General features: G+C 38.2%; 2 protein-coding genes across 51 annotated transcripts in view; both read right to left on the reverse strand.

Moving 5' to 3' along the window:
* Window positions 1-2759: 2759 nt before the first annotated feature.
* The window catches only part of RIMS1 (regulating synaptic membrane exocytosis 1), a 557900-nt gene continuing 533422 nt past the window's right edge, over window positions 2760-27237 (reverse strand). For all 50 annotated transcript variants that reach the window (XM_060189926.1, XM_060189936.1, XM_060189927.1 and 47 more), the window contains 5 exons: window positions 15195-15333; window positions 11505-11617; window positions 7387-7488; window positions 6490-6629; window positions 2760-5079 (listed from right to left, as the gene is read on the reverse strand). In XM_060189926.1, coding sequence (XP_060045909.1) covers window positions 4861-5079; window positions 6490-6629; window positions 7387-7488; window positions 11505-11617; window positions 15195-15333 — 713 coding nt within the window. In that variant the 3' untranslated portion in view covers window positions 2760-4860. The remainder of the gene's footprint in view (window positions 5080-6489; window positions 6630-7386; window positions 7489-11504; window positions 11618-15194; window positions 15334-27237) is intronic.
* Window positions 16195-17947, reverse strand: LOC103119448 (GPN-loop GTPase 1-like). Its single transcript, XM_060189978.1, is given in 2 exon segments — window positions 16195-17693; window positions 17695-17947. Coding segments are annotated over 2 exon segments (1134 nt in total). The 5' UTR covers window positions 17925-17947; the 3' UTR covers window positions 16195-16789.

Consider the following 27237-nt stretch of genomic DNA (forward strand, 5'->3'; position numbering starts at 1 on the left):
GAACTGTCTGTACTCCCTGAACCCAATGCTGGACTCTTGGCCCAGTATACGCATCAATATACTTGATCTCCTTGACAAGAGGGGATAATTTAAGTTTAGATAGTGACACAAAATGATCTGAGAGGTTCAGATTTGGGATTTTTCTGGGACTGTGTACTTTTTATCCTTCGAAGCTTTAAAAAATGTGAATTGTATTCTGGGACTGTCGGGAGCTATTTTGCTGTATCTTGGAAGTATCTAAGTATAACGTTAACAGAAAGGGTATAAAAACCGAGAGATGAAGAGAAACAGACTGTTGGTGATATTTTTGATTCGTAAGCTTCTGTGCTTATGAATCAAAAATATGAAACCAGATCAAGTTGTAGAAGTTTCAATTAATATGAATCTCTCAGTTCCCTTATTTCATTTATGCCATTTAAAAGCACTCTAATATGGAGCTTAGCCCTTCTATATATCTCAATTAGGAGATAATCACTATGGCAGTGAGCGAGTAGATGGCTGGTTCTAAAAGGGCACTCAGTTTTTTTTTGTTTTGTTTTGTTTTTACCTCAAAATAAAAGTGCTTAGGCACTCAGTTTTGGTGTTTGGTACAGTATACAGTGGGTCCAAAGGACACTGCCTCTACCCCAGAAAACACATTCTAAGAGCACAATCACAGAGAAAATTTTGACTACTTGGTGCCAATTTTTTAAAATATTTATTTGTTTATTCCCTTTTGTTACCCTTGTTTTATTGTTGCAGTTATTATTGTTGTCATCACTGTTGGATAGGACAGAGAGAAATGGAGAGAGGAGGGAAAGACAAAGAGGGGGAGAGAAAGACACCTGCAGGACTCCCCTGTAGGTGGGGGGCCAGGGGCTTGAACCCGGGTCCTTATGTGGGTCCTTGTGCTTTGCGCCCAACTCCCTTGCCAAAACTTTTAAAAAATATTTATTTATGTATTCCTTTTTGTTGCCCATGTTGTTTTTCATTGTTGTTGTAGTTATTATTGTTGTCATCGTTGTTGGATAGGACAGAGAGAAATGGAGAGAGGAGGGGGAAGACAGAGAGAGGGAGAGAAAGACACCTGCAGACCTGCTTCACTGCTGTGAAGGACTCCCCTGCAGGTGCGGAGCCAGGGCTCGAACTGGGATCCTTACACCCCTGCGCTTAACCCGCTGCGCTATAGCCCAACTTTCTATGCCAAAACTTTTTACAACTTTGCATCTCTTCTTTTCCTGACTAAAACTGACATGGGCTCTCCAGGGTTAACAGAAACAAAAACTAGGCCAGGGGTTGTAGTTTATAGGATGTGACAGCCATTTTCTGAAGAAGTCATATTTATTGACTTTGATTGGTTAAAGACAGAAACTTGCTAGTGAGAACTCAAGCCCTGGACCAGGTGGATACTATAGAGTCTAAACTTCTTAGATCTATGGTATACAACTCCAGTGGCATTTTTCTGCAATTTTCTATGCATATGCTATATGATCATTATACGGCTTCTCTACTGAATTTGTCCATCCCTCCTCTTCAAAAATATGTATGATTTTCCCTGGAAAACTCCTAGGTATAAATAGACTATTAAGCCACAGTAATAATCAGAGTTCTCACTTTCTTGCTTTTGAGTTTACCAGTAGGTTTCCCAACCTGAATTGCTATTCAAGTCAATAAACCCCATTTTTAATGCAGCTGTCTCTGCCATTTCTTTGAAAGCAACTGTTATATACTTATCATATTTTTGCATCCTAAATTGAGTCTGCCCACAACCCCCCCCCTCTATATATATACCCAAAGTCTACCTCTCTTTCCATATATATATATGGAGAGAGAGAGAGAGAGAGAGAGAGAGGGAGAGGGAGAGGGAGAGGCCCGACTCCCTATTTTACTTTTTCTTACAAAGTTGAAACCAGGATGTCTATAAAAATTTAGGGTTTTCAAAGTCAAAGACTAAATCTCAACTATTATTTGCTAGAATGCAGCATGAAATTAATGCTCAGTAATTTCTCAGCCTACTACTTTTAGAGATTTACCTACTATATTTGAACACATATTTCTTAAGAACTTTTGCAGATGACATTTGTATTGCCTTTTTTTTTTTTTTTTTTTTTAGAAACAAGGTCTTAAACATGTGAAACTTCACTGATCTCAAATGACAAGTTCAGTTATAGATAGATACCACAGTATTGGGAGTTTCTCCTGGTGTTACCATACTCTGATATAATGCTGGGATTTGAACCTGGGCCATGTGCACAACAAAGCATTGCCCCACACCAAATAAGCTATCTCTTAGCCCCCTTTGCTTTCAATATTAAGTTGGTCTAATCTAAAGTAAGACTACAAATCAGCCAGGAGTTCAGAAGGGAAAGATGGAGAAAGAATTAAAGATGCAGGAATGGATGTTTTGATATTTCACATAATTTTAAATGACTTGGCAACTGGACAATAGAGTTGTCTCTTTTATTAGTATACTCAAACAGCAGCAGAAAAACAACCTTCCATTTGACTCTTAATGAGATTTATTGTTTTAAGTAATGTCACTTTTCAGAAGTATAGTCATGTGCTCACTTAGACAGGCTGATATAGTGAAAACTCGAATGTGATGCAAAGTACCCTTTGGGCCATAGATTAAGACATACAGTGCAATGACAAGGCAAGTCAAATGCCTGCAGCAGACAACAAGTCCCAGCCTCCCCTCCCCATGATCTGGCTCCCATTTGCACCATCAAACCCACAATGAATAATATCTGGCAAAACACAGAACACAGATGGCTACTGACTGACATGAAAAGTAAATTTTATTAAACATGTTTACATACATGAGTTGGAAGTTCATTTAAAAGCACAGGGGAGTGTTAAGACAAGTGGTCAAAATAGAAAGATACTACCCAATTATAATTAGTTGATTGTTGGCCACTAAGACAGAACGGAATCTAGTTGAAGTGCACCAATGCTTCAGTTCTTCCTGCTCAGCATGGTGAGCAGTGGTCAATCTGTGCCCTGTGGAATGATGAGCAGATAATTCTGGCATGTGTAAATAATAATAAATAATTCACTTGGTGCAGGCAGTATGTCTATGGATTAAAACCTAGTGTGTACACAGTGTCTACATGTGTTACAGCCCCACAGTAGGAATCTACACCAAAATATTTATTAGAAGGAATTTGGTCCGTACTACATCACGTTTTCCAGAGGGTAAAAAATAAAGTCCATCTAGAGACATTTTACCCCAAACTCAGACTGAGTTTGGTTAAAACTTGTAAAATGTCTATAACAAAAATGGATGGCTTAGATTTCTTTGTTATTTCAGTATAGTATTTAACGAGCAAACTGTACAAATACATGCAACATACAAGCTGGCCTATGTGGAGCTAACATACATTATTAAATAACCTTTTGTTTCTTTGCTTTTTCATTTTGATTTTTTTATACAAAAACTTGCATGCATCTTTGAACAGTTCCAAGTCATGCTGCTCTATTTGTGTAACCACAAAAGTTGAATGACTCATAAAAGGAGGAAGAATGTATCGATGCACCTGCAGAGTCTGCAGTCTGTAGCACATATACAGAATGTCACAGGGGAAATTCAAGGCCAAGGAAAACTCAAATGAAGAAAATGCACATTGAAATTTGATTTTGTTTTATTCCCCCTCTCCCCACCCCCCCCAAAGTAAGATATCTTGCATGAAAAAAATCAAGCTTTGTGCTTACATCAATCTCAAATCAATGTAAACTAAAATTTGATTAAAACATTAGTTTAGTGCAGAATATTTCTACTGGAATTTCCAGTGGAATACTGAACAGCTCATACCATGCTCTTTCCAGGGCAGATGGGTATGTATACATCGAGATACAGCCAAAAAGCCTGGGCATAGCTGAAAGTGTCTTAGGCTCAAATCCATTTCTAGTCACCATTTTGGGAAGTCAAAGGTATGGTTTATACACATAAGCATGTAATTTTTCAGGGGTCTCAGGGAGAAAAGGCATGACATGAGTGTTTTGAAAAATATTTATGTGGTTAGTTTTAGTTCCCAGCATTAGTTGCAGATTGACATCTTTAAAAGTCTTCCATGAAAAACAATGGAAAACCTAAATTAATTTTCTAGAATGTAAACAGGTATGCTCTTCATTTTAAAAAAAGCGATTCTGTGATTATTTGTTTTGGAAGGTAACTTTTTGTTTTCTGGCTTTCTACACATAAGACATTGAAGAACTATAACATGAAAGCCAGTGAACCCTTCATTGGCCTCGTCTTGCCTAGTTGATGAACACTTTGGGAAGATGCTACAGAGACTACTTCAGCCCTTTTTTGGTTGCTTTTGGAAAAAGAAAGGAAGGGTCTCTGTAAGCATCAAGAGGCCTGTCATGACACAGTAGAAAAACATGTGGAAACAACAAATACAGTATAAAACAAACAAACAAACAAACAAAAAACTCAAGAAACCAAAACTCAACAAACACACAGATAAATAAAAGAACAAAATTTCTCAAATACCAGGGAAATAACACTGCTTGTGGTCTGTGTAGAAACGTGTTAAATATAACTTTTCACAGAGTGAGAGCTTCCAGTTTGATCAAGATGTGTGTGTGTGTGTGTGTGTGTGTGTGTGTGTGTATCTGAAATTTCCTTTATTTCTGTTTATTAGAAGCATCAGTGACTCTCACTAGCACATTGACTCTTATTGTACTTTGATAGACTGCCTTGTTCTGTCATATGAAGCCAGGTTTTAAACAGTAATTGGAACATATTATTGAAAAACTACTACAGGCTAAACACAAGTTGATTGTCTCTCCAACAATGCTTTTGATAATGAAATTTCTGGTTAACATTTATTACTCTGAAAGGTAGAGTTTTATTGGAATGATTCTGGTATGAGTTCACTATGATCGAATGCAGGGAGGCCCAGTTGAACTTTCCAGAGATGATTGGGAAGCCCGGCGGGTTAGGGGAGTGAGTGTAGGATCCACCAGTGATGATGGTGGGAACAATTTATACCATCCAATTACCATACTGGACAGATCAAGTTCTTCCAACAATATCTGAGCCACACCCATAAAGCATTTATGGTCCATTCTGCCATAGTCCCCCCAGACAATCACCTGCAGAAACACACAAATATGATATATCTTGATTTGTTTCTTTCATATTTGAATATTTGAAAGTAACTTTTCTGTAAAAGTAAACCAGTCAATGAAGGAGAGGAAATAAATATAAGTAACACGAAGAAGGAGAAATAGGTAAGATACTAACATTAAGCTTCTCAAAAAAAGATAGTAACCTCTATCTAGAAATAAAGTTCAGGGTAAAACAAACAAACAAGAAGCCAGAAAGGTATTTTAAGTCATTTCAGTATACTACGATATATATATATACATACAAAGAGTGAGGATATACATAAAATTTATCCTATAGAATATGTCCCACACTTACTAGTAAAGGGGCAGGATAAAAAGTAATTGTACACTAGTCCTTTTGAGGACTTACCTGACAATTCTGATTTGGTCAGATGATTAGTAAATCAGAGAAATCAATGACTAAGAACACAATATGAGTTAACTCCTGTTGGTTTTGAGAAAGCCTTTTATTACATTATTTTAAAGTTCTTGCTTTCTTTTTCTTTTAGTTTCTTTAATTATCTTTATTTATTGGATAGAGACAGCCAGAAATTGAGAGAGAAGGGGTGATAGAGACACCTGCAGCTGTTTCACCACTCATGAACCTTTTCACCTGCAGGTGGGGACGGAGGGTTTGAACCTGGGTCTTTGTGCACTGTAGTGTGTGCACTTAACCAGCTGCACCACTGCTGGCCTCTGAAAGTTCCAGTTTTCAATCTATTAGTTATCCGTAAAAGTTCTTAAATGATCTCATTCACCTACCCAACAAAGTCAGGGGTGCTAGATCCTGTCTTCAGTTACTGAACAACTTTATCAAACAGTGTAATCTCTGAGATCATTTATAATCTTTAGCATAAGGACAATTGTGGGTTTTTTTGAACATGGTAGTTAAAATATTTTAAAGAGATAATATAAATATCCAATAGTGTGCCTGCTATCCTGCCCTTGTGCTTTATATGCTGGTCTTCTTCTTCTTCTTCTTCTTTTTTTTTTTTTTGTTTGTTTTTGTTTTCTCTTTTCTTCTTTGTATCCTACATCTGATACAAGTGATGTTCAAGAAACTATTGATAGCATAGTTCACCTTGCTATCTATCTCTCTTTCCAACCTTTTCTATCCTATATCTATAAAGGAGACCATACAGATAGAAGATTAGACAGAAGTTGAAGAGGATGTAGAGAAAGGAGAAAACAAACAAAAAATTTTTTTACAGACACTAGATATTTTCATTAATGTACACTTAATGTACATTATCTACAATGGAAACCAACATAATTTTTCTACTAAGGATGTCATACTACATTTCTTCTTACTGAACTTTATTCTTTTCATGCTTGATCAATTTTTCAATGTCTATGTTTATAATGTGGATATTACAATGTAAGAAGTTTACTTACCTGGAGAACTTTCCCCTGTGGACTTTCATCAAAAAGCAGGGACTGTTGATACAAAGGATCTAAGGTTTTTCGTGCGATCCTTGTCTTCTTCTTGGCTATACAGGCCCCATTTTCCAAAAGATATACTTTGACATATGGGGCTATGTGAAAGAAATTAATACATAAGCAGAAAGAAGAAACTGATTTTAATAATGCATTTTTAGAGATATCTATTGAGAGTTTATCAATTTCTGTTTAAGTCATTTAAATTATTTCCAGAACTCCAGAAATTTTATTTCTTAAAACCCATCTCTACTGCTATGCTTCTCGTTTCAAACAAATGCATACAAAGCAATCACAGCTCTTACTTAGTTGTGTTATAGCTTTCATTACAATTCAGATCTATGTCTTGAAACTCATAGCTTCCTTTTACACTTAAGACTATTTTTTTTCCTTTTTGCATTTGTTAGGTAGACAGAAAAATAAATGACCAAAACTAAGAAACCATTATAGTTAAACTTTCTCCGTAAGATGGTACTCTTTCTAATATTTTTTGGTAGAATCATTGTGCAATGAAAACACAGATATATTTTTACCAAATCAAAATAACAAGAGACTTAAAAAAATGTTTTTTTTTTAAATTTCTGTGGCTTGGTGGGTTGCTGGAGTGGTCCCAGTCTTGTTGTGTTCTCAGGTGATCCTCTTTGCTATTCCTAGCTGAGTCAGGAGAGCAAAACACAGCTGCTGCTAGTCTTTAGCCATGTCTCCAAAAGTTCCCCCAAAAGAGCTACTAAAAGCTGCTTTTTTCACCCATCAGGTGATATATAACAAAGCATATAATTCAAATGCAGAAACATTTCTGAGCTTTTATTTAACATTAATCCATATAAACGAAGCAGGTGATGTATCTTTGCTTACCAGGAGTAGATTTGGAGCCAGGTTTTTGTGTGAGGCTCCTTGCTCTAATAACTTCAACTTCTAATTGGCCCTTTTTATCCTCCATACCAATTTGTATATCACCTACAAGTGGAGAGATAGCAAAATCTTCAGTTTCCTTGCATTTATGTGCAGTTAAAAGAGAGAGAGAGAGAGAGAGAGAGAGAGAGAGAGGTGGACGGTATCTCCGTGGGTTAAGCGCACGTGGGGCAAAGTTCAAGGACCCGCATAAGGATACTAGTTTGAGTCCAGGCTCTCCACCTGTACAGGAGTAGCTTCACAGGCGGTAAAACAGGTCTACAGGTATCTATCTTTCTCTCTCCCTCTGTCTTTCCCTCCTCTCTCCATTTCTCTTTGTCCTACCCAACAACAACACCAATAATAATTACAGCAATAAAACGACAAGGGCAATAAAGGGGATAAATAACTAAATATTATAAATAAATAAATAAATAAATAAATACAAAGGGGGGTATATCTGTAACGAATTCCAAATTAAGTTCTTCCCATCTTGATACAAAGTGAATATTTATAGTACCCTGACTCCACTTTTCTTCTCCACCTTAAAATAAAATTTTAAGATCCATCTATCCGTCCCTTCCTTCTTTCTAATCAATTTAGAGTTCTTAGTACTATTCCAGCATTTGTGGTGGCAAACTTGAACCCAGGACCTCACCATGCAAGTATTGTGCACTGAACTACCTTCCTGGATGCTAAAACTGTTCCTCTTAATTTTTCTGATACTAATTTATTTATTTTTTGCCTACAGGATTATTGTTGAAACTTGGTGCCTGCAGCACGAATCCACTGCTCATGGAGACTAATTTTTTCCCCCTTTTGTTACCCTTGTTGTTTTATTGTTGTGGTGGTTATTATTATTGTTGTTATTGATGTTATTGTTGGATAGGACTGAGAGAAATTGAGAGAGGAGGGGAAGACAGAGAGGGGGAGAGAAAGATAAACACTTGCAGACCTGCTTCACCTCCTGTGAAGTGACTCCCCTGCAGGTGGGGAGCCAGGGACTGGAACCCGGATCCTTACACTGCTCCTTGAGACTTTGCACCACGTGTGCTTAACCCGCTGCGCTATCGCCCGATTCCCATACTAATTTTATCTTAGGAGATTCTCATATTTATCTAAAATCCACTTAGCAACAATAATGCAAAAGTAATAGGTAATTCTGTACTCTAATTTCATATATATATGAGGTGTCTCCCTCTCTGCCTCCCCTTTCCCTCTCAATTTGTTTCTATCCAAAATAAATAAAATATTTTAAAAATTCAAATAAATTTATATTTCTATGTTACTTTTAATTAAATGGTCTACATTTTGTCAGTTGCAAATTCTTTTTATTTATCAGATCAGTTGTTGAACTTTGATGTTCTGGATTTTTCATTAGTTTTATGATTCAGATTCAGACCTCAAACCGCAGCTCTCAAAGGTTTCCTTTTTTTTTTTTACACTTTTTTTCAGTATTTTAAAAATCATATGCACACCTAATGTACTTTAAAGGGTCAAACTACTCTACAAACTGTGCTATTAGCAGGCTGGGAGGTGGCATAGCGGCTACAGCATTGGACTCTCAAATATGAGGTTCCAAGTTTAACCCCAGGCATCATATATACCAGAGAGGTGCTCTGGTTATTTCTTTCTAAATTATCCTCTCTCTCGCATTAAAAAAAAATACGTTACTAGTATAAAAGATTAGCTTCCTCTTAGCCAATATCTTGAATTCCAAAGGTCAGAACTTGAAAAACTTTCATCAGAATTTTTACTTTGGGGAATTTACCTTTATTTATAAAATATTTTCAAAATTTTCTGCTTTAAATATTATTCTTGAATTCTGTTTTTGATATCTCTCCCTGCCTTTTTCAGCCATATATTTAGCACATTTCCCCAATTCTTCTTGTAATAATATATTATAGTTATGTAACTTTATAACTGAATGAACTGGAAACTTGTTTACATCCCATTTGCTTCACAGCTATTCTTTCATTCTAACACTGAGAAAGTGGCTCATAATATTTGCTTATGTTTTTATGTCCACATCACTAACTGAAATGCTATTTTCTATTATTTGTTCACTTCATCCATAAAATCAAGCCTATTAGGTACTCTATTTGTAAACATAATCTGGATATACTCTGGATAAAATGGTGTTATACTTTGGATAATTTAATGAAATTGCATTCTTTATATTTTCCTTCAACATGATCTTGATTGTCATCATAACCATATCCCTCTCTCATTTAAATTTAATTTATTGTTAGTTTATAATTATTTACTTGTTTATTTTTGCCACCAGCATTATCACTGGGGCTCAGTGACTGACTGCATATTCAGTCTACCACTCCTAGAGGCCAGTTTATCCCTCTCCTTTATCATTTTTTTTTCTGACAGGAAACAGAGACAAACAGGGAGAGACCTGCAGCACTTCTTTATGTCTACCACTTATGAAGTTTCCCCTCTGCAGATGGGGTCCAGGGACTTGAACCTAATTCCTTGAGCTATTGTACTCTACACTGGAAATTAATCATTACTCCAAAGTTTGAAGGTAATGTTCACCAGTCTTCTCATTTCCAGCATTATTATTAAGAGTTGAATGAGAATTTTATTTTTGATAGTTTAATATTGAACTACTTTTCCTCTTGGAAAACTCACATATTTTTCTATTACTCTTTAGTGCTATGAAACCATGGTTTTGTATTGCTGGCACTGAGCCCCAGCAATAACCCTGGTGGCAAGAAAGAAAGAAAGAAAGAAAGAAAGAAAGAAAGAAAGAAAGAAAGAAAGAAAGAAAGGAAGGAAGAGAGAGAGAGAGAAAGGAAGAAAGAAAAGTAAAGAGAAAACAGAAGGAAGGCAGGAAGGAAGTTAGGAAGGAACTCCTGGATGATATGTTTTTGTGATATCCTAATTTTTCATTAAGTTTTTGCAGTAATTCACCTGGCTTTTCAAACTAGAATTTTTTTTTCTCAGAGAAATAGTTATTGAATATGTTACATATAATGCTATCTGTTATCTTTTTTTGATTAAATTTAAGATGTATTTTGCAAGTGGAAGTTTCCAATTCTCTGGCTTTTGGTTTGATATTGACATTCCTTTAAAAGATTTTATTATCTTTATTTATTTATTGGGCAGGCGACAGCCAGAAATTGAGAGGGAAGGGGGTGATAGAGAGGGAGAGAGACAGAGAGACACCTGCGACACTGCTTCACCACTCTCAATGCTTTCTTGCTGTAGGTGGGGACCGAGAGCATTGTAATATGTTCAACCAAATGTGCCACTACCCTGCCCCTATACTTGACATTCTTTTCTACTCTAAGAGCATAGAATATTTCATTTAAATGTTTTTTAAGTGCATTTATTTATTTTTATTTTATTTTATTTGCCACCAGGCTTATCACTGGGGCTTGGAGCCTGCATGATGATTCCAGTTTTCCCAAAGTTCACTTTTATCCTTTCCCAATTTTTTTTATACAGGTAAGCATTAGACAGAGAAAGTTAAAGAGGGAGTGTGAGTGGAGAGAGGTAGAGAGGAGAGACACCTGCAGCACTGCGCCACTGCTTGTGAAGCTTCTCTACAGTTGGGAACCAGGGGCTTGAACCCAGGTCTTTGGGTATAGTAATGTGTGCATTCCATCAGTGAAGTACTTCCCAGCCCTCATTTTTCAGCATCTTCAAACTATTCTCCATCCTTTTTCTGTTTTACAATGGAGTCTAGAAGCATGTTAATTTTTTAGTAGGGAAGTGATTTCATTAGTGACTTTCACACATTTTAATAGTTGTGACAACATTCTTCACTTACTGATCCACTCTTTATTCCTTGCTGTGAAATACAAACCTTAATGTATACTTGGATCTAGTGCAAACTTTATCTTAATAGGGTTTTTCCAATAATTCTAAGACACGACTAACTTGACTTAGTTTGCACATCTCAAGTTACAAAAATGCATTTGAAATTAGAATTATTTCAAGCCAAGAACACCCTAGAAAATGTTGCTTCTCATTTGGGTTAATATTACAGTGCCATAATTAACCATGGTAACCATGAAACATCAGGTTTCTTGTGTGTGTTGGGCATAGGGGGCGGATTTTTTTACCCATTGCAGGGGTAGCAAGAGTTTGGCGGCCAACAAGCTGGGCTGGTCCAAGTCCATCAAGAAAATCACTGAATTGGCTGTCAGCTCCTAGTCGTACTCCAGGGAATATTAAGCTGTTAGTAAAAGACAAAAAACAGCACATTAGATCTCTTAGAATTCTTTTTGTTTGACTCTATTTGACTATTTTGCTGAGATATTATGTAATTTTAATGCTAAAATAAAAATAGTACAACTTTATATAGAAATAAAATATAATTTATTTATTTGAAATGAGTTACATTTTTACAGTCTCTAAGGTTTATATTTAGTCTACTATAAATTGGTCAAAATATCTATCTTTTATTACATTATAACTATTTGATATCTGAAAGTTACAAACTCCACTGGAATAGTAACTGCTTAGATTGTGGATTGATCTACCTGGTTAGCAAGAAACATGTCTGTTATGCAGTTTGTACTCAGTCAGCACTTTATACTTGTATGTTATACATATATACCCATATATTTTAATTCGTATGGTTATTTTTGTTTCCAATGTAATTTCATGTATAATATATATATACATATATATATATATTCATAATTATAAGAATTAGGACCCATCCAAGGGGGCTGGGTGGTAGCGCAGCAGGTTAAGTGCACATGGCACAACACGAAAGGACCGGTGCAAAGCACAAGGACCAGTGCAAGGACCCATCCAGACATGATGAAAGCATGACTGTGAAAGACTAAGTGGTTCATTCATGGTAGAGATAAACATTGTTTTGAGTTGTGAAGTTATGTACTAGAAAAACAATATCTCTAGTTTTTTTCATTTGTAAATGGCTTTATAATACTTCATCAAGCATTAATATTGTGTCAGTTTATCTCTGTAATTTCCAGGCCTCCTTATTTTTGTTCTCAGCTTAGCACTTAAATATCAATCTTTTTTTATATAAATATTTTTTTTAATTATTTTAAATATTTATTTATTTTCCCTTTTATTGCCCCTGTTTTATTGTTGTAATTATTATTGTTGTTACTGATGTCATTGTAGTTGGATAGGACAGAATGAAATGGAGAGAGGAGGGGAAAGCAGAGAGGGAGAGAAAGATAGACACCTGCAGACCTGCTTCACCGCTTGTGAAGCGCCTCCCCTCCAGGTGGGAAGCTGGGGGCTCAAACTGAGATCCTTACCCTGGTCCTTGTGCTTTGCGCCTTGTGCACTTAACCAGCTGTGCTACCACCCAACTCCCCAATACCAATCATTTTTGAACAAATAAATGGACTCACTAGTTGCTGGAATGGGAAGCACATCACAAATATTGACTTGGTATAGTTTCATTTCATTTTTGAACAACATAGAAACATGATAGTATAAAATAAAAGAAATGATTAATACTTTTTGGTAAATGAAGAGATTTGAATGGTAATACATGAATAATCATGGAAAAATTACTGGTTTCTTTAAATATCTCACTAAAGACGAATAGTTTTATTTATTTGTAAGATAAATAGTAATCCTTAGTAAAATGTCAATTTTACCAGAAAATTCTCAAGCATAGGAAATGAAAGTTTTTGCACAGGATCCAAATGAAGTGGTAAAAACAAAGAAAGTAAGAGTTTGTTTGAAAACACTGATTTCAGATTTAACTAATTTTTTTTTTTTTTTTAACCAGAGCACTGTTCAGCTCTGGTTTATGGTGGTGTGGGGGATTGAACCTGGGACTTTGGAACCTCAGGCATGAAAGTCTGTTTGCATAACCATTATGCAATCTACTCTTCACTGCTAAAATTCCTTATTCAAAAATTAAAGTAGTGAAAAAGATCACAGCCCCCTTCCAAGGTAAAATTGAATGATTTTATTTAAAGGAATTTTTATTAAGAGGACAAAAAGTAGAACATACCTCCATTGTGTTTCATGATTTAGGGAATGTATTCTATGGCTGAGGCATCTCCTATGTCAGGAGTGATGCTTTAAAAACAAGAACATTTAAGATAGTATTGTGACAGTACTCAATTTGCAACAATTTAAGGAGTTTGGAGAAGCCTGGGGGAATAGTCAATAGTTATGCAAAAAGACTTCCTGCCCAAGGCTGAGGCAAGAGTCTCCAGGTTCCATCAGGCACCACCATCAAAAGCCAGAACTCATAGAAGTTGAAAAACAAGATTAGAAGAGAAAACACAAGTAAAACCTGAACTGGAATTGGCGTACTGCACCAAAGTAAAAGACTCTAGGGTGGGGGGTAGGGTGGGGTGGTGGGAGAATACAGGTCCAAAAAGTATGACAGAGGACATAGCGGGGGTTGTAGTTATATGGAAAACTGGGAAATGTTATGCATGTACAAACTATTGTATATACTGTCGAATATAAAACATTATTTCCTCAATAAAGAAATTTAAAAAAGAAAAAAAAGCCAGAACTCAGCTGTGTACTGCTTAGAAAGGGGGGGGGGGGTTGCTGAGTGGTGGGGCACTCAGTATACTAAGAGCAAGGACCCAGGTTTGAACTTCTGTTCCCCACTTGCAGAAGGGACTTTTCACTAGTTGTAAAGCAGGCCTGCTGGTGTTTTTTTGTTTTATTTTTTGGGCCTCCAGGGTTATCCTTGGAGTCCACTGCTCCTGGCAGCCATTACCTCCCCCCAACCCCATTTTATTGGATAAGACAGAGAGAAACTGAGAGAGGAGGGGATATAGAGAGGGAGAAAGATAGATACCTGCAGACCTACCTCACCACTTGTGAAGTGACCCCTCTGCAGGTGGGGAGCTGGGTGCTTGAACCAGGGTCCTTGCTTTGATCCTTGCTCTTTGTACTATGTGCACTAAACCCAGTGTGCCACCATGTGGACCCTGCAGGCATCTATCTTTCCCTATCTCTTCCCCTCTGAAATTTTCTCTGACCTATCAAGTAAAATATCACACACACACACACACAACACACACACACACACACACACACACACACACACACACACACACCAAAACACTAGTTTGGAGGGAAGGAATTAATTTCTGGGTGGTGGTAGATAGCATAATGGTTATGCAAAGACACTCATACCTGAGGCTCCAAAGACCCAGGTTCAATCTCCCACACTACCATAAACAACAGCTGAACAGTGCTCTGGTAAAATTAATTCCTTTTTTTTTAAAAAAAAAATTTTTTTCTTTTAAATTTTTTATTATCTTTATTTACTGGATTGAAACAGCTAGAAATTGAGAGGAATGGGGGTATAGAGAGGGAGAGAGACAGAGAGACACCTGCAGCCCTGCTTTACCACTTGCAAAGCTTTCCCCCTGCAGTTGGGGACTGGGGGCTTGGACCCAGGTCCTTGTGCATTGTAACATGTGCACTCAACCAGGTATGCCACTACCTGGCCCCAAATAATGAATTCCTTACTTCTAAATTTTAATTCAAATGTTAGTCAGTCACATTATGAGTTTCCCCTAAGGTGTTCCTACACTAAACATCTAACAATATTCTATTCTGAGCTTTAGATGATAGAAATCAGTTGTTTCATGTTAACTTAGAATTCATTCCCTTTTCTAAAAACTCTGTGTTGACTATATCCTTAGATGAAGCCAGGCTGTTATAGAATGGGCTGATGGATTTATAAAAAATGCTACACATTGTTGGCTTTGTTATTTCACCTACGACCCAAATAATCTGACCAAATAGTTTTAAATCCATACAGGTGTGCTGACATCACTTACTTTCCCTCAGAGCTGTAACTGTTGATGCTGCCATCAGTAGACTCTCGACTTGGTTGTCTTACCATCTTCCTCATTTCAGCTGCCATTCCTGTTTCTGTACTTCTCTGTATGGTACTTTTCAATTTCTTATGACCTGATTCTGATAGGAGAGAGAAAGGGTAAAAAAAAAAAAAAAAGCTAAGTTGTGTTTAGACAAGTTTGCCCTGGGTATAAGTAAATTCTATGAATATCATAACTATGCATATAAAGGCTTACTCAAGAAAACATGTGTCTGTGAAAATAATGTACTTTAATCTCTGCCAAAAGAAGCTTTGTCAAGAGGAATAGTACCAGAAATAAACAATTGTCACCATTTCAGAGATTGTCTATATTTTAATGAACCAACAGTTTTATAGTTGCTGAAATGCTCAACTTCAAAGAAGAACTGAGTTTGGAATGAACTGTTCTGTGAAAAGATAATATTGAACAAGCTAAAAGGTCTCTTTTAAACTGGCATATTCCAGAAGTGTGGGGACAAACTGAACGAATGGGCCATGTGCTTTAGAGAAAAAGGACACTTATAACCAAGCATGAAAAATACGTTTTGGGTCTATTATACTATCAGCAGACTTCATAAAGAGAGATAGCAATATTTTATCTAGTGATCTTTGCAACACTTAACATTTGCAGTTTTATTTGAGATAGCATATAATTTAATACTAGGTAAATTAGGGTTATTATCTTAATTCCAGTGTTTCATAGCAGCTTCTTGGCCTGAAGCCTCAGCTGTATGTATAACTTCTGACTGGTAGTTTTAAAACATGAATTTCTATTTGCACTGATTATACTACCTGACCATTCTCTGTCATTTTGTTAAACTCTTAAAACAACTTCCTGAGCCCTTGTGAAATGCAGTGGCAAGCATTCTATCGATTACATGAAAATAAAATTCTAAAGTATTTATCTTGTTATCTAATTTAGCAAATCAGAAGGTAAGATAAACTTTTTTTTTTTTTGCAACAAAATTTGAAACTCTTTATCCAAGTGACCGCTAAAAGCACAATCTTATCCGTTAACCATCTTTGGCCCATTTTTTCCCAGCAACCTTGAAGTCAAACGTGCTTGAGGCACATTTCATATACTGGCTGCCAAAGGGACTCCACTGCCACTCTGGACAAGCTCATGTTTCCTCTTTCCTTTCTATCAAAGGGGGGTGAGGGCGAGGAGCCTGTGCAGGGTCAAAGGCAAGAGGCTGGAGAAGCAGACACAAGAAGCCCAGCCTAGTAATAGAGATTTGACGTGAGCACTAAGTTCTCTCTCTAGGCCCTCCTCCATCAGCAGCAACAGTACTTGAGTTCAGATGATAAAACTTGAAGTTTTAGGCTTCAAGGGACACAGGTCAGCACCCAAGAACCATCAAAATGTCTGTTAGATCCAAGGAGAAGGCCCACGGGAATCAGGATACAGCTGCTGATCTGAGGGTGTTTTGCGCTGGGCTTCATCTGAACCAGATTTCCCTAAAAGGAGAAACTGCTATTCTGAGCAGACTTGTCTTTTACCCCTAGTTAGACAGCTGTTTTTGTTTTTAGAGTTTTGTTACTGTGACCCTGGCGGAACTACCTGGTGCTTCTCTTCCAGTACTGTGCCATTGATTCCTGCATGAAATTCTGGAATGCTGGCTCTTGGTGACTTTCCTCTGTAACTCTGTGGTCAGTATCATCTGTATCACTGTCTGCTTCTTCATCCTCTTCATCCAAGGTTCCCCGTGTCAGGATCAGGTCAGAAGGGTCCAGCACGGGAGACAACCTGTCTTTAGCAGCCCCTGGGTCCAAGGCTATGGAGCCCATGTCCTTCCGAAGGCGCTCCAGCTGCTCTTTCTGCTGCTGGCTCTGTGCACTGGCCAGTGATTTCTTCAGACGTTCATATTCAGGATGATATTCCCTTTCATATTCTTCAGCAGCACTGGTAACTTGCACAAATAGCTCAACTAAGCCAGTTCCCAGGACCGCAGAGACACCCACAACCCTAAGTGAGCTATAAAACTCATCCAACACCAGGCTCATTGAGCGAGTCAGGTTGCTGAGGTATGTAGTCTCTTGATTCAAAGCATTTTGGAAAGTCTCAAAATCCTGCATCCATTCCACTGCAAAACTGTGATCAATGATATCAGTTTTATTCATGACCACAATGAAAGGCAGCTTGGTTTTGTACAAGATGCTGCATGCATAGAGCATATTGGACATGAAGGTCACCGGATTGGTACTTCTCGATGTGTCCATTACATAAATGACAACTGTAGGGAACGAGGATGCCAGGGCCTCAGTGATGATTGTCCTGGAAGCTGACCAGGTGAATACCTCAATCTGTCCAGGTGTGTCGATCAAGACATATTTAGACATGTTCTGGGCCTTCTCAATAAATTTCATTACCTGATCAAATCTGGTAGCAAAGAGATTGAGTGAGGTCACTATGCCACCATTGGGCCCAAGTCCATATTGTTTTATAACTTCTTTATATTTCAGTGTCACGTATATCAATATTGGCAGGAAAGGGAACTTCATGCACTGCTGGGTCCAGATTGATCACATAAGGTGGAGAGCCTAGACTATGCAGGTGTCCCGTAAGCCTCTGCACAAAGGTAGTGTTCCCAGATCCCGCCATCCCCAACACCAGCAGGCACACTGGGGGCCTGGGACCTCCCGAAACCTGCGGCTCCTCAGCCACGACAGCGGGAGCCGTGGGCGCCGCCATCTTCCTCCAAACTTTTAAATTTTAAATGGTTTCAATGTTTTTTTAAATTTATGCATTCTACCAATTTGATTTTCTGTTTTTCATACTGCAATCGTTATTATAGATTGAGAATATATGAGAAATATTCTATATAAGTAGCCACACATACTAGCTACACACATATTTTCATATATATCAACTTTCCAGCACACATAAAATCTCTGTAAGGCAGATGTCTAAACCTTTCTAGGTAAATCATAGAAAAGACTATCTTTTATTCCTCTCATTTTTAGTCACTGAAATCCTTATAAAAATTTGGTTATGTTATATGAACCTGATGTAGAATATTCTCTACATAACATAATGGGGAGTTTGTAAAAAAAAAAAAGTCTGACATTGGTTCTTTGCTCAAAACTTTGTACTTTATCATTCAAGTTAATTCAAAGTTGTTGTCATAGCCCACGCAATGCCACATAAACTGGCCCATTTATGGCTTAGACTTCACCCTTTATTCATAATGACACATGATCACTGCTCTCCAATTATACTGTCTACTTTCCATTTCCTTGAACACTGCATGCTGCTTCTGGGCCCCATTTTTCCCACTGATTTATTTTCTTGTTCTCTCTTTCCTCATGACTCTACTCTATTGCTATCATCTCAGAGAAAGGCTTTTCCTAGACTTCATCACTCTTAACAACTTTGCACTCTTTATAGACCTGCATAATCTTCCACTAAACCTCGGTTTGTTGTTTCCCCAATTAGAATTTAATTTCTACAAGGGGAGCGATTTATCTCTATTATCTAGGGAAGTGATAAAAATTTGATAATGAGACCATACCACACATATTAATGTGTGATTTTTTCATTCCATTTAATGAAAGTGTAATATAAAGCAAGCATCTATATTTATTCTTTTAAGGATTTCACTGTTGGTTATGTGGTATCAAAATTAAGCCTGGTGTTTGTGGTGATGGGGGCCATTGTCTTATCAGTAACACACTTAACAGGGTTTCCTTTATAGTCTTTTGTTTATCAAAAGAACCATTTCCATTTGTTATGAGAGTTTTTATAGAACAAATACCTAGAAATTGAAATGCTAGTGATAAAGGAGGAGTCTATGCAACCTTAACAGATATTTTCCAAATTATCCCTTTGAAACATTGTAATAATTTATACTCTTCTAATATTCATATGAAATCTCTAACATTATCCTTTCTGGTTGCTGTTTTTTTTTTTTTTTCTTTTAATTCAGTCAGTTCAAAGTTGTTTTTTTTTTCCCCAGGGTTATTGCTGGGGCTCAGTGCCTGCACTATGAATCTACTGCTCTGGGAGGCCATACTCCCCCTTTTGTTTGTTTATCATTTTTACCCTTGTAGTTTATCATTGTTGTTGTATAGGACAAAGATATGGAGAGAGGAGGGGAAGACAGAAGGGGAGAGAAAGATAGACACCTACAGACCTGCTTCAAGCCTGTGATGCAACCTCTCTTCAGGTGGAGAGGTGGGGAGCTGGAGCTTGACTGGGATCCTTTCTCTGGTCTTATGCTTTGCGCCATGTGCATTTATCCCATGTGCTACCGCTCAGCCCCCCCAAAGTACTGTTTAATTTAGTTTTGTTTATTTATATAACCTGCCTTCATCCTAGATGTAGTTCATTTATGAAGTCGCCATGGTGTCATTCACTTACATACATATATTAGCTATATCCCACTTGTTGTATGCTTTACATTGGGTAGTTCTCCCCCGCCAAGAGAATTGGATCAGTCCACTTAGTTTCGCGGGCCTGCTTGGCCCCGCCCCGAAGGAACCCCGCGAGAGTTCCAGAGTTCAGAGAGTTTCAGAGTTTGAGAGTTCGGGAGTTAGAGAGTTCCAGAGTTGGAGAGTAGTAGAGGGTTCCTGAGTTCCAGAGTAAGAGAGAGTGCTTGCGCCGCCGCAAAGAGACAGCAGAGTTCTGTTTGGTGATTAGTTTGTCTTAGTTTATGAATCGTTGTTCCTGAATAAAGAAATACAGCTTCCCTGCCCAGCCGTTGTCTCCGCGTCTCTGTTACCCGCCCGTGAAGCAAGCCCGGTGAGCTAGAACCTCCAAATTTTAACAACACCCACCAAAGGTTTAGAGGCAAAAAAATGAGTTTACTGAGCCAAATATTGTGAAATTTGTTTACCCTAGGCAATATGAGAGTAGAATACCAAGTTTGCACAAATATCATAGCTAGAACAATGAGAGCAAACTTAAACCCTAGTAATGCTGGAAACTGGAGAAGGAACTGAGCAACAAAAGCAAGGAGGTTCAGGTTATAACATTCACTTACACACTTTTTCATTTATTCATCCATCCAACAAATAAGTGTCAACATTATTCTAAGTGTTGAGGAGATGATACTGATTAATAATACACTTCCTGCTATCATGAAGCTTACATTCTAGTGTGTGCATATACAAGTAAGGCAATGAGTAGGTAAATAACATGCTGTTAATAATTGCTATCAAACTAAATTAGACAAGATAAGAGGTTTAGAGAATGATAGGTAGAGCAGCAATGGTTTAATTTCAAAGAAGTCAAGATCTCATTAAACAGAAGCATAGAGTAAAGGTGCAGCCATGAGGGTCCTGGTGCTTGTGATGATCAGATGAGGACTGTTGTTTTGCCAGTAGTACAGTTGTGGGGTTTCTTTTCCAGTCTTACACTGATGTTAATTCCAGCCAAGTGGTTCTGTCTCCCAGGGACTACAGTGCTCTGTATAATCTTGAAGTCCAGGTGAAGTCACGTAGGCTATTAAAACCCATTTTGCCTTTCACTTTCTAACAAGTTTTACATCATTATTATTCATTACATATTTGTCCAGTGACTGAAAAACAAACATCTTGGGACACAAAGTTTTCTTAAAGAGGGAATAGCTATGATGTATTCATAAATCCTTAGAGGAAATTTGAACCATAAAATCCTTCTCCAGAGTATAGATTTTGAAAAAAAAAATCATTTAAAAGGTTTGACTCTAACCTTAAATAGATTTCCTCGCTCTTTTTCACCCTTAAGTCCCTATACTCATCTGTTCTATTGCTACTTTATGGTTCCTGTTTATTAGACATTTTGTCCTGCTTTATATCTTAAAGCCTTTTAGCCAGCAAGCTGCAGATGCTACTGATTTCATCCTGAACTTCCTGGGCAGAGGAGAGTGTGTCCTGGAACTTCACCTCTCCAGAGCCCTATTCTACTAGGGAAAGATAGAAACAGGCTGGAGGCATAGATTAACCTGCCAACACCCATACCCAGCAGAAAAGCAACTACAGAAGCCAGAAAAAACCTTCTGCACCCTGTCGTATGCTTTACATTGGTTTGTTCTAGCCCTCCCCCGTCAAGAGAATTGGATCAGTCCTGCTAATTTCGCGGGCCTGCTTGGCCCCGCCCCAAGGAACCCCGAGAGAGGGTTCCTGAGTCAGAGAGTTCCTGAGTTCGAGAGTTTCAGGGTTACAGAGTAAGAGAGAGTTCCACAGTGGAAGAGTTTCAGAGGGTTCCCCAGTACGAGAGTTCCAGAGTTCCAGAGTTGGAGAGTTCCTGAGTTCCTGAGTTCCAGAGTAAAAGAAAGAGTGCTTGTGCCGCCGCAAAGAGACAGCAGAGTTCTGTTTGGTGATTAGTTTGTCTTAGTTTATGAATCGTTGTTCCTGAATAAAGAAATACAGCTTCCCTGCCCAGCCGTTGTCTCCGCGTCTCTGTTACCCGCCCATGAAGCTAGCCCAGCCGGCAAGAGCCTCCGAATATTAACAACAGCACCCCAAAAAGAATTTTGGTCCATATTCCCAAAGGGAATATGTTAGGGGAAGATGACCAGAGGGCTGAACTCCAATGCCATCAGAACCCGGAGAGAGAAGAAGAATAAAAAAGGAAGGAGGGGTTGGGAGAGAGGACACTGGGAAGTAGTAGGTGTGACTCAGAAAAGAAGAGAAGGCAGGATCATAGAAAAAAATGTATATATATATACATACATATATAGTTATAGATATAGTTATAGTTATAGAAATAATAACCCATATCTGTGACTTTGGAAGAACTACTGCATTTCCAATGAAGGAAATGAGGACACAAAACTCTGGTGGTGGGAACAGTGCAGAATTATACCCCTGTTAGCTCATATTTTGCATATTCATATTAAGTCACTAACAAAAAATTTTAAAAAAATATGACATGAAATCAGTATTTGAATCTTATGTTCTAGATATAATACACAGAATAAAAGGTCTAAAAACTCTTATATTTTATATCTTCACAAACAGATGGAAAAAGTGAATAAAATTTACTACCTCTGGTGAAATACGATCTTATTCATATTTTTCAGAAGCAAACTTTTCAACAAAGTTCCAAAATGTATTATACTTAAGATATGAATTTTTTCCTTCCTTTTCATACTTATAGTTATATTTAGATATACCCCCACTGATTTATCAACTCATTCTGTAATTCTCAAGTACCAAATATCTATAATTTTTAAACATTTTCTTATTTATTGATTTGACAGGAACAGAAAAAAATTGAGAGGCAAGGGGGACATAGAGAAGGAGAAAGACAGGTATTACTTCATTACTTCACTACCCATGAAGATTTTTCCTTATAAGTGGGGACTGGGAGCTCAAACTCTGGTCCTTGCACACTGTAATGTGTGTGCTTACCCTGGTGCACCACCACCCAGCCCTTTTGTATCTATAAGTTTCTTACAATTTTTTTAATTGCCACCAGGGTTATCTCTGGGGGTCAGTGCCTTCACTATGAATCCACAGCTCTTGGTGGCCATTTTTGCCATTTTTTTCCTTCTTATTTTTTTATTAGATAAGACAGCTAGAAATTAAGAAAGAAGGAGGCAATAGAGAGGAAGGGAGAAACAGAGACACCTGGAGACCTGCTTCATTTCAGGTGGGGAGCAGAGGCTTGAACGTAGGTAATGCCTGTACTTAACCTATTGTGCCTCCACCATCCCATCCTATGTATCTAAAATTTAATAAGCATCATTCTAATTGCTGGCACTACAACAGTAGGAAGATAGCATACGTAACAAGTAAGGTAAGTCAATCAAAATGATAAACTACAATATTGATAGTCATCATGAAAAAAATAAAGCAAAGATGAATGATTTAATAGAGTGATTGTTACTTCTGATGAAGTGAACAGGAAAACCCATTGTGAGGATGTAATAGAAGGGGCCAGCCAGCCAAAGTCTAACGTAAATGCATGTCCTATGCAGAAGAGCAGGTATAAAATCCTGAGGAAAGACTGATCTGGTGTGGCTTGTCTGAGAAGATATGAAGAAAGATGGACAAAGAGCTGATAGAGTAGAAAAAGAGAAGGACCTGTTAGGAAGCAGTTTGTGTGATGAGAAGCTAGAATGGCAAGTCATTTTTTTTTTTTTAAAGTATCACTCTAGCTGTGGAAAACGAGTTGTTGGAACTAGGAGTGGAAGGAGAGAGAAATACAGAGAGAACTGATGGACTACTTTCCAACTGAAAGTGAGGTTAATTAGTGGCTTATGTTAGGTAGTAGAAACAGGAAAGAAAATTGCGTGAGGGACCAGTTGGTGGTGCACCAAATAGAGAGCATGCATCTCCATGTGCAAGGATCTGGGAAGCTTCAAAAGTAGTGGCGCAGGAGTCAGGCAGTAGTAGCACAGTGGGTTAGGTACATGTGGCACAAAGCGCAAGGACCGGTGTGAGGATCCCAGTTCGAGCCCCCAGCTCCCCACCTGCAGAAGAGTCGCCTCACAATCGGTGAAGCAGGTCTGCAGGTGTCTATCTTTCTCTCCCTCTCTGTCTTCCCATCCTCCATTTCTCTCTATCCTATCTAGCAATGACAGCATCAATAACAACATTAATAACTACAATAAAAAACAAGGGTGACAAAAAGGAATAAATAAATATTAAAAAAAGATTTTTTCAAAAGTAATGGAGCAGTGCCACAAGTGTCTCTCTCCCTCTATATGTCTCACCCTCTATAAAAAAAATGTCTACCAGGAACAGTGGAATCATCATGTAGGCACCATGTGCCAATCATAACCTTGACCCTCTCCAGCGCCTCCCCCCCCCCAAAAAAAAAAGGAAGAGAAAAATGAAGAATGAGAAAGGAAGGGAGGTAGGAGGGAAGGGTGTGGTTATATTGTACTTTGAAATAAAGCTGACAGCACTTGCTCTATTAGATGTATATGTGGTTAAGATAAAAAAAAAGAATCAAATACAATGTGTTTTCATTACATTAACTAGTTGATGATAGTGTTACTTACTGAAAATGGAGAGGAACTCATTGTAGGTGGTGGATACTATTAGTTCATTTGTGTATGTTTGAGGGGCTTCCTGCACATCCACATGCATGGTAAAGAAAGAAGTATATGTAAGAATATCCTGAAGGATGTCAGAGATTGATTGGTAGATAGATAGGTAGACAGACAGACAGAATTTGTTGGCACACAAATATCATTAAATCTATGGTACTGAATCTAACAGAGAGCATATAGGTGAGACAGAAAGAGTACACAGAGTGAAACTGGAATATTGACATAATTAAAGGTCCATAAAAAGTCAAGACTTAAAGAATTGTCACTCTTCTAGGTGAGCCTCCCTTCAAGATCCATCAAGTTCCAGATGCTGCCACGGTCCCATGATGACCTGCCTGCACAGATGACCACATGGTAAAGTGTCCAGAAGCCTCATCTCTTCAGAGCCCTATCTTACTAGAGAAAGATTAGGGACAGAACAGGTCTGTCTGGGAGTATGGATCAACCAGGCTACAGCCCATGCATCAGCAGGAAGCACTTACAGAAGCATGAAACTCTGTCCTTAAAGAAGAATTTTGGATCCATACTCCTAGAGGGGGAAATGATGAGGGACAGGAAGTAAGTACCTGGGGGAAGGAAACTGCTGCCCAGGAAATGGGAGTGGTAACAGGAGTGGCTTGGAAAGGTGAAGGTGGGGCTTCGGTGTTATAAGCTATACCAGTGAGTGTGAGCCATCAGCTAGTATTCTCTGTGGTATTCTCTCTCTCTCCTCTCTCCTCTCTCTCTCTCTCTCTCTCTCTCTCTCAGATTAACGTGAATGTTCTCAATTTTCTTGAATAAAGTTTAAAATTTCTGAAAAAAAAAGACTTAAAAGAACCTACAAGAAAGACAACTTTATATTTATTTACTTTTTGCAGGGGGAGAGGCCTTGTGAATGTACACTTTTTCTGCTAATGGGCTGACATTTATTTATTTATTTATTTATTTCCTTTTGTTGCCCTTGTTTTATTGTTGTAGTTATTATTGTTGTTGTTGATGTCATCGTTGTTGGATAGGACAGAGAGAAATGGAGAGAGGAGGGGAAGACAGAGAGAGGGAGAGAAAGATAGACAACTGCAGACCTGCTTCACTGCCTGTGAAGCGACTCCCCTGCAGGTGGGGAGCAAGGGGCTCAAACCCAGATCCTTAGGCTGGTCCTTAGGCTTTGCGTCACATGCGCTTAACCCACTGCGCTACTGCCCGACTCCCTGGGCTGACTTTTTCAGAGAGAGAGGTAGAGTCACAGTGCTGGATCTACCTTTGACTATATGACACCCAAATTTGAACCTGGCCCAAGTTATACAGTATAGGTACTTGTTTTCTGTTAATTCAACAACATGGCAAGAGGAAGAGAGAATAATTTAAACACTGTGTTCACTGCTTATTATATCACTCTATATACATATTATAGAGATCATGACATGAGAAATTCAAATTTGCTTCTATAATTTGTTTAGCTTCTGAAAGAAATTCTAATATCTAAGGTGATATTTAGATAGACTGCTTATAAATAAACCAGCTTACTTTATTCAGTATTAATATAAAGCTGCAGTGATATTGACAAACTGTCTAAAGTTTGCCAGTATTGAATTTATTGTGAGACTATTGAGTGGTATTAAAGGGATTTTCAAAGGAAATTTTAACTTTGTACAGATACTGAAGGGGACAGGATTTACATTTTAGGTCAAGAAACATATTGAAAGGTTGTATGATCATAAAGAACATGCCACTACAGCAAAATACATTGTCAGAATAACCAGATTTGAGTGAATGGTGAAGGAAAACAAATGTGAAATTAGAGAAATAAGCAAGGTCCAGATGGGATGGGATCTTTAATCTACTGTTCTCAAGGTTCATACTTATAAACCATTTGCCCTGATATTAAAAGCATCACTGTTTTCAATAAATACTGTTTGGGCTTTTCTGGTAACAATATTACCATATAAAGTTGTATCATTTCTATTACATCTATTAATATTGTCACAAATATCCAACAGTCTGCCTTTAAAGAAAATATCCAGAAGTTATTTTTCTGTATCAATACTTCTGTTATAATTTTCACTGATATATTTCATTTTATTACTAGAGTACTGCTTAGCTTTAGCTTATGGTGGTGCTGAGAACTGAACTTGGGACTTTGGAAACACAAGTATGACAGTCACTTTGCACAATCACTATATTATCTCCCTGGCCCAAAGTCAGACAGAGGTTTCTAATATTGTGGCAAGCATTTAGTCATAAATGTTTTTATTTTATGAACTCCACTGTATAGTGGAGTTGTTAGAAAAGCATATCCAGGGCTTAATTTAGTGTGCATAACTAAAAAATATATAGTAGTAGTAGTAATCCCTGCTCTCCCCCCGTGGTCGGCCATTGCTGGCTGGCTCCACATGGTCTGAACCAAACCTCCCCCCCCATCCTATAATAAAGATCTGTGTACCCCTTTGCTCTGGACGTCCGCTCTCTTCTCCGCGGTGCAGCCCGACACCAGACCACCTCAACAACATCTGGCGCCCATCGTGTTCCGTACCCACACCACGCCCGGCCTGAGGTCTCCAAAACCGCCCAGACACAGGTAAGTGGAATCTGCCCGCTTCTGTGGCCCCGCGTTTCCCTCCACCATGGGATTTTTTCCGTTTTATGAGGAGGTGTCCCAGACATTCTATCCTTCTCTCCTGGGACAGGCTTTCGATCTCAGAGATGCTTTAATTTTTGCTACACCATGGATTCTCATGGCTATATTTACTATTTTCAGGATATGTACAAGGCCTCCTGCCAAAAGGTTAAGTGACCTTGAGGCTGAGATACAGGAGTTAAAGGATATTTGCTTAGGACTTAAACACCCTAAGCAATCTGCAGTCAGCCCCCAAACCACTGCCTCCGGGCACACGTGTTCGGTTTCTCCTGCGGCAGCTTCTGCTTCCACGACCCCTCCCCCCACTGCCCCTGAAGACACGTGTTTTGCCGCTCCTTTGACCCCTCCCCCAGCTGTCCCCACAGACACGTGTTCGGCTCCTTCTGCAGACAAGTGTTCGGTCCCTT

Source organism: Erinaceus europaeus, chromosome 4, assembly GCF_950295315.1.
Source record: "Erinaceus europaeus chromosome 4, mEriEur2.1, whole genome shotgun sequence".
Lineage (NCBI taxonomy): Eukaryota > Metazoa > Chordata > Mammalia > Eulipotyphla > Erinaceidae > Erinaceus > Erinaceus europaeus.